This window comes from Octopus bimaculoides, chromosome 4 (assembly GCF_001194135.2).
Source record: "Octopus bimaculoides isolate UCB-OBI-ISO-001 chromosome 4, ASM119413v2, whole genome shotgun sequence".
Classification (NCBI taxonomy): domain Eukaryota; kingdom Metazoa; phylum Mollusca; class Cephalopoda; order Octopoda; family Octopodidae; genus Octopus; species Octopus bimaculoides.
Window position 1 is genome coordinate 123,001,830 of NC_068984.1, and position 8,232 is coordinate 123,010,061.

The 8,232-nt window shown below is 32.2% G+C and overlaps 1 protein-coding gene across 44 annotated transcripts in view; it reads left to right on the forward strand.

Annotated features, from left to right (window-relative positions):
- LOC106871604 (titin) overlaps positions 1 to 8,232 on the forward strand; it is a 454,558-nt gene that overhangs the window by 342,967 nt on the left and 103,359 nt on the right. For 41 of the 44 annotated variants that reach the window (XM_052967415.1, XM_052967425.1, XM_052967440.1 and 38 more), the window contains one exon: positions 8,004 to 8,096. The exons of the other annotated variants lie outside the window; for them this stretch is intronic. In XM_052967415.1, the coding sequence (XP_052823375.1) occupies positions 8,004 to 8,096 (93 nt within the window). The remainder of the gene's footprint in view (positions 1 to 8,003; positions 8,097 to 8,232) is intronic. 44 annotated transcript variants of the gene reach the window in all.

Here is an 8,232-nt window from a genome sequence, read left to right on the forward strand (position 1 = left end):
GAATTCATTGCTGTACTCATTTCCAACCCTCACCTTACTGGCCGCATCTCTGTACATGGCTCGCACAGCTCTCACTAGCCATTCTTCTATCCCAAGTTTCCTCATTGACCACCAGATAAGGGATCGGGGGACCCTGTCAAAGGCTTTCTCCATGTCAACGAAAGCCAGGTACAGAGGTTTATCCTTGGCTAGGTATTTCTCTTGCAACTGTCTCACTAGAAATAAGGCATCAGTAGTGCTTTTACCTGGCACGAACCCAAACTGCATCTCATCTAAATTGATTCGCTCCCTAATATATAGTGGTGTGTCCTGTTACATATTGTCTAGTCAGTTATTTTTGTATAGTGTCCAGTTCAATATGCTTACAGTATTGTGCCCCATTTTATTCTTTAGGATTTTGTGATTATGATTTGGCCGTTTTATGTTTTTGGACAAATGTAGGCTGAACATTTTCAGCACTGATTACACACTGACTCCTAATAAAGGTTTTGTGAATGAATACTTATAAATTTTTTTTTTTTTAATTATCAATATAATTATTATTATACTAATAAACTAAACCTCATTTAGTAAAATATAACTGATTGAATCTTACTTGTTAATCACTATTTGTGAGCAGTTTCAAATATCTTTTGTTTCCCTATTCCCCTTGTCTCCCAACATATATTTATATATATATATATATATAATTTTAATTATTCTGACTATGAAATAACATTTTTCAATGTATTTGCTCTTTACTAATCCTCATGTAGCCATGTTGACCTTGATATTTTTTTTTTTTTTTTAAGACTGTAAACCATTTTTTTAACTACAACCTGTATGCCAGTTCTGTTCACATTTTCTGTAACCAATTCACAGTGGTTATTTTCATTTAACTTTTACTACACATCTTTGGAAAGCAGACATATATATATATATTATATATATATAATGTCATTTTTTTAATATGTGTATACTTCTTGCATAAAAACCAATCTACCAAAGCATACAATCCAATATGTTTTTTGAATTTTTTCAAAAAGGAAAAAAAAAAATGATAAAATTGCCAAATGACTAGAAATGTATATATTTTGTCAAAAGAAAAAACAACCTATATTTTGGCTTTAGCTTGCCTCTGCATGTAACCAGTATTTTAGATATTTTTAACTATTTCCTCTGTCTTTTTTTTCAAGTGAGATGTTCAATAATTTTAACCCCATCTTCCACACATTTTTTTCTTAACCTTTTTCTAATAATAGATCTCTTGTTTTACCATATTTGATGGCATATAAGATACACATTTTTTCCCCCGAAAAAGAAAAAGTGTTTGAAAAAAACCACCATGGTTCCTATATGCAAAGTTGGGCCTCTCATAAGTTAATTTTATCCCTAGTGCTTTTTCTTTCAATATGCTCTGCTGAAATTGAGGTGCATCTAAATTGCCTATGCATCTTTTACACCATCAAATACAGTATATATTAATCCTTAGATACACCTGCACTCACCAATTAACATTCGAAAGGTGCAGTTGCTGTAAGATTAAAGTGCAAGATTACTAACCACACTGCATGATCAAAAGTTTAAACCCTTCTACTATAGCCTTTTTGGTGTCCTTGAGCAAAGTACGTAAATCTGCTATTGCAGACCATTACTTGTTTTTTCCAACTGTACATTTTAGGGGAAGAGTAGCTTAGTCTTAGTTTGCCAAAGTTCCACATTCCACTTCACACTGGCTAGAGATAAGAAACTGTAAAAAAAAAAGGGAATTCTCACAAGTAAACCATGTCCAAAAGCATGGCCTTATTGTTAGTGTATTGGATTCATGAGTGTAATGTCATGGTTTTTAATTCCTAGACCAGGCAGCACATTGGGTCCTTCAGCAAATCACTTCATTTTACATTGACCCAGCCCACACACTTGGAGGTTGACTCTGCGAAGGACTGACATCACATTCTGTATATGTGTATGGCAGGGCTATTGTGCCATGGAAACAGGAGAAACTTATTGTGTCATGACCCAAGGCATCTCCCACCATGCCTACTTGGTAAAAATAGATATGAACTATGTAAAGAATTATGTTTGATGCCAGAAACTTTGTGTGTTAGTGTCTATGTATATACACATAAAGAAAAATATATATAGATATATTAAGTATATGTATACATTCATATATTCTGATATTAACATATCTCTTTGTCTCTACACAAGTATATGTTATCTATGTGTATATACATGTACATAACTTTAACACACACACATACAAACTTACAATATCTAACTCAGTTTAAATGGTATGTTGAAATATATCTTTTGGTATATTTACCTTTTGTTTTTTACTGAAAAAGAACTGGTTGTGAAGTCATGTTTTAACAAGTCTAATCTTTTGTACTGCCACTAATTCATCAGTATAAACATACAAGAGGGAAAAAAGCATCCTTGGTCCAAATTAGTCTTTTAAAATGGATATTAAGTAATTAATGGGATTTATCACTTAATGAGATGAAGGCATGGCTGTATGTTGAGGTTTGCCTCCCAACTATGTGGTTTTTAAGCACAGTCTCATTGTACAGCACCTTGGGCATGTGTCTTGTATATCTTCAAGCTGACTAAAACCTTGTAAGTGGATTTAGTAGATGGAAACTGAAAGAAACTTGTCATATAAATATAGATAGATAGATAGATAGATACAGATATATGAGAGAGAGATGTGTGTATTCGGGTGTGAGTCTTATCTTGACATTATGTGATAATTGTAAATGAGTGTCACCATCTTATAAGTGGTGGTGTTCATTTCCAACCTTCCATGGAAATATGTTCGATTATAAAGCAAATGTTACCTTGCTTGGAAACGGGTGAAGGTTGGCAACAGGAAGGGCATCCAATTGTAGAAAATTTGCCTCAACAAACTCCATCTGACTAATGCAAACATGCAAAAGCAGACATTAAAATAATGAAACTGCTGGGGGGGGGGCACTATAAATGTTTTTCAGCTGATACTCCCTCACTTGTTTAGCAGAGTATGAACCATCATTGTCCATGATGCTAAATTCAGCTTGAGATATGTTATTCTTATTTTATTTGTATGTCAGAATTAAAGATTGTGTTATCACCAATGATGAGCTGCTTCTATGGCAAAGTTATAATTCTTGGCAGAAATACTTTTAAAATATTTATCAAGATCACATTAAGGAATAAAATACTTCACATAGTTTCTTGTTTTACTGGTTTCAATCAAGATGGGACACTGCCGTCAAGGACTTTAGTTGATTATATACCTGCTCCCAATACTTATTTCTATCTGATATTTGTTTTATCAATCCCTATACGTCGTACTGTTAAGTTGAGATGTAAAGGGACACAAAATAAGCAGTAATGGTTTTTAAATTTATCTAAATACACAGTCACACACACATATATGTACACGCATATGGAGAGAGAGAGAGAGTAAACAAGCTTCTGTACAATTTTCATCTATCAGATTCAACTCCTGGGTATACCTGGGATAACTGATGAGATGAATCTAAACTAGAACTTGGAAAGAATCTAAAGCAGTGTTTACAACTTCTAATCTGTAAATAATATGCATCAATTTTAAGACTCCTAGGATAAATAAATGGGGGAAAAAAATGACTCCATGTTATGAGTTTTCTTACAACTTTTTGATATTGTTTGCAGTATTAGTTATGTTCTACCATGATTCATTGTGTGACTTGTCTCGCCTCAGAAGCACACATTTCATCGACTAGCAAACATCAAATCAATGTGACACCTGCTTTGAAACAACAGAGCAAGAAATCTAATTCTTCTTAGCATAACATAGCCATTAACTCAAAATGGCTTTACTAGAGCATGATATTTATATACACATATATATATATATATATATATATATATATATATATATATATATATATATATATATATATATACACACACACACACACACACACACACACACACACGTGCACAGTGTACTGGTTGTAAATCTTGTTCTCAAAGAGTTTGAACAACTACCTCTGTATATGACAATCTTCCAAAATCAGTGGTTACTTGGTTTATTTGTCAGTTGTGTCTGAAAAAAGCCAGTTTTGTGTGTGCCTTAGCAACAGGACTTCCAGATAGTGATGATGGACTGAGAAGTGTGGTATGTGGACTTTGTTGATGCATCCCAGATTGGAACCCAACCATAATAAAATTAGCAACATAGTTTCTGTATTTGTTAGCAAAATTACAGGTGTTTACGTAAGGTAGGAGTAAGTGTGGTAGGTTTGGACTTTGGGTTACATGTAGGCAATGCAACCTTTTAATTTGTTGGTACTTAGAGTAGAGTTAAGGACACTTGGCTAGAAACAGTGGCTAAAGGTACTTAAAAATTACATGGCTAGATCTGGCACAAAAATGATTAGAATATATATGGTAGTGATGAAGGTTTTCTGAGACATCCTATATTCACTTTTCTAACAAAATTTTTTATATATATACACTAAAAAATGTTTAATCTTTAAATTTACTACTAATTAAATATGCCATTCCCTTGATTAGAACTAATTATTGATTTCTCACTTTGGTTAGAACTAATTATTGATTGTCTCACTTGATATGATTTTTTAAATTCCAAAGTAAGTATCATATTTTATCAACAAACATTTTTATGAACACATGTTCAGCTTCCTACTCAACCAACCATTTATAAACTCCACTATATAAGACTATATAGTATATTTATAACCAACTACTATATAATATTATAAAATATGTAATGTGTGTGTTTATTGAATCTGGAAATTGGATTGCTACAATCTTTCTGTTATTCAAAACTGAAAGACTTTATATTGTTTATTGTGGATTTTATCCACTCACCCCTTGAAATATTGTAATTTCAAACTTGACCCCTTGACAAGATAAATTGTAAATTCCAACTTGCACATAATCTTTATACATTTATTTATTTTTTTAAACTTCATTACTAAACTAAATAAATGTCTTTTATACAATAATGAAAGCCTTAAGGAAAAAAATTGAAAATATAATCTGATCTGAGAGTAATTTAAAATTCCAGACTATCAATTTGTTAACCTCATCCTTCTGAGTACTCTTATTTTATTATTCTGCACTACTTTTTAGTGAGTTTATTTTCCTATCAATTTTTAATGCATCAATCAACAAAATAGTGTAAAATACAAGAAAGATAAAGATGGGCAATTTAAAATTAATTCTAATAACTACTGACAATCTTTTCTCTTTTGCTATAATTCTTCTACAGTTAACCTTTTTTTCTTTCTCATTATTATAATTATTTTTACATTTATTATTTTCAACACCAACTTATTTTTGGTCTTGCCTTGCACATGCTTTAGAAATAACATAGTTTGGCTTTTTTTCATTCTTGCACTTTGTTGTGGGTGATGGTCATGATGAAACTGTCATCACTAGGTGATGATGTTTGCTATAATAACAACAGTAGTAACCACAAACAAAAGTAAACTAAATAATATATTCTAACATAACATTGAAACTAACCTTTAAAAGTTCTAAATTTAAAGTTAAACATTTCAGGATCCCCACCAATAAAATATATCGTGCTTTGTTTCAAATTTTATTTATTCACTTTCTTATTTTAGAATTAACAGTGAGGCAGGAAAATGTTGAAAAATTTGTGTTAGTTGTTAGTATGTTGATAAGGCAGCCTTGAGTCTTCATAGAAATTCAGTATTACCCAGACTCTCACTATAATAGCTTCTATTAGTCAGATTTTATTTTCTCTCCCTATTGGCAAAATTGTTACTATAGTAACTTTAATCAGTTAGTGTTTTCCTATAGTATCATCTGTCAGATTGTCACTATAGTGAAACATGATCAGTTAATTTGTCTCTAAAAGTCCTCATTGGTCCTTCCATCAACATTAAGTCCCCTCATTGGTCTTTGTCACAGCAATAAGTCAGCTAATATTTGATGAATTACTCCTTTCCAGAAACAAAATGTCTTGTATATTGCAATCAGAAGTATCTTAGTTACCTGGAGTAACTAAGATAGTTACTCCAGGTAACAGTTGAATTAAGCATAGTACATGACATGTGTTTTATTGATTTAATAGGGATATAAGACTGTCTAATTCAGTTGGGTTTCAACTAAGACTGTAAAGAAACCAAAGTAAATAGTACAAACTCTCTGGTCCAGTAACCTATTTTTTCCTGCCATTACTCTGTCTTACTCTAATAATAATGACTATTATATTTCAAATATGTATATATTGGCCAAAAATCTTCTCTTCTATCACCCTCACTAAATAAGTTAAAGGTGTCCACTTCATTAAAGTAATGAAATAAACTATAGTTCAGCTACTTAATCTGAAGATATGAAATTGTAAGTCAGATGAGAAGGAAGTGGTAGAAAGCATTGCTCAATGAGGAGCTAACAAATAATTGCTCAACTTCCTGAAAATAATGATCGGAATTTTCACAAATCATGTCCTGCAATCTGAAATAGCACTTATATACATACTGTACGATTATCGCAACTGAAACATCTTTCACCATAATTTTGTTTGACAAGTGATTTGAGAATACAACACACACACACACAGTGGCTTTCTTCAGTTTATCTCTCAAATCCAATCACATGACTTTGGTTGGTCTGACCTGAGGCAATGTAGAAGTCACCCAGAGTGCCATGCCAGAAATACATCAGATTTAAATTCATTTCATGAGCTATGAGTTTCTAGTTTAATACCTGAATAATCTTACCATTCCCCATACTTCTTGCCCAACTTTGTATGAAGTTCTCCTCTCTCTTGTTACTACAATGGACTTTGCACCTCTAGCTTTTATAAAGTCTCTTTCCCTTTAATGTATTCTTCCATAATTGCTTCTTATCTGAGACACCAACACTGACTTAATTTCTACAGCAAAGTAATGAACACTCTGCCCATATCTCTTAAGGTTTTTACCTGTCACAATTACATGCAATTTCCTATCACGCATTACACAACTGTTATTGAAACAATCAAATAATCCATCTGATTAACTCTTTCATGCCCTGTTTTCTAGCCTCAGCAGTTATCCGTAGCCCTTATACTATTATGCCCCTTTCTAACTTCATGTTTAGTCCTTGTTCTATCTTGTGTTGAATGTCTCCAAGACGTTTTTTCCCCTGTTATAGCTTTTCTTTTAAATCCCAAAACAATAGAGTAGATTCTAACACAGAACATAAACTCATTTTTAAACATTCTATCATAACCCGAAATTATCTTTTTCTAACACCTCTCAGAATTAAACTCTTAGTGTATTCTCTTCTACCGACTCATTTTTCACAATTAAAGCATAATTACTTATACGAAGGAAGATCATCTGTGCAAGCTGGAGTGTTTTATTCTTTTACATAATTTTATATATATCTTAACACTTTCACTGTCAGTAGCCCCATCTACCAAATGCGTTGCTCCCTAAAGGTCTCTGTTAAAAGATATCTTCCAGCTGCAGCAATTTTCTTTCTGAGTAATTTTTTTTTATCTAAACAACAAAGCTTGATAGGCAGTAATTGCCCAACAGCAGACATTGTATCCTTAATGATCACAAATTAACGGTCTAACCAGTGTTTTTAAAACCCATGTTTAACTGTTTTCCTTATAGGGAATTAACCCTACTATCAGTGAATGTGTTACTTATTGTTATAATTTTGGGGATTTTTCACCCACATCATAACCATTTATAAACTTGTATTAACAATATTCTCTGGTGAATTATAAACCATTTTCAGGGGTTCTGTGTTGTTTCCCCTCATTTTGCTTTGTCATTTTTAAACCCTTTTTTTCCTCTCTTTCATCATTGTAACAAACCTCCAAGAACTATTGTAAATTCTAGGTCAGCAAAAAAAGGCTACCATGGTTTCTTTTTTTTTTTTTTTGTAGTTTATTTTTTATATCATTACCCAATTCTCCTTTGTCCCCCTTTATTTTCATCATTGACAGTCAAACAACTCTCTTCTACTGAACCATTCTATTGTATTCATTTTATTATTTTCAGAGCTTGTTAGCCATAGAACTACTGAACTTGCACAAGCAAGAGACCGACTTTCTGAAGAAATGGAGAGTAACCAACACACGCCATCAGCGACGGGTGTGTAGACTTTGTGAACCTTGTCAACAGCATGTTTAACAAAGTATAATCTCTTTCAAAAAAGTTAATAATAATAATGATAATAATAATAATAATATTATGCATGCCATTGGTCAACTAATTTTTTTTTTTTTTT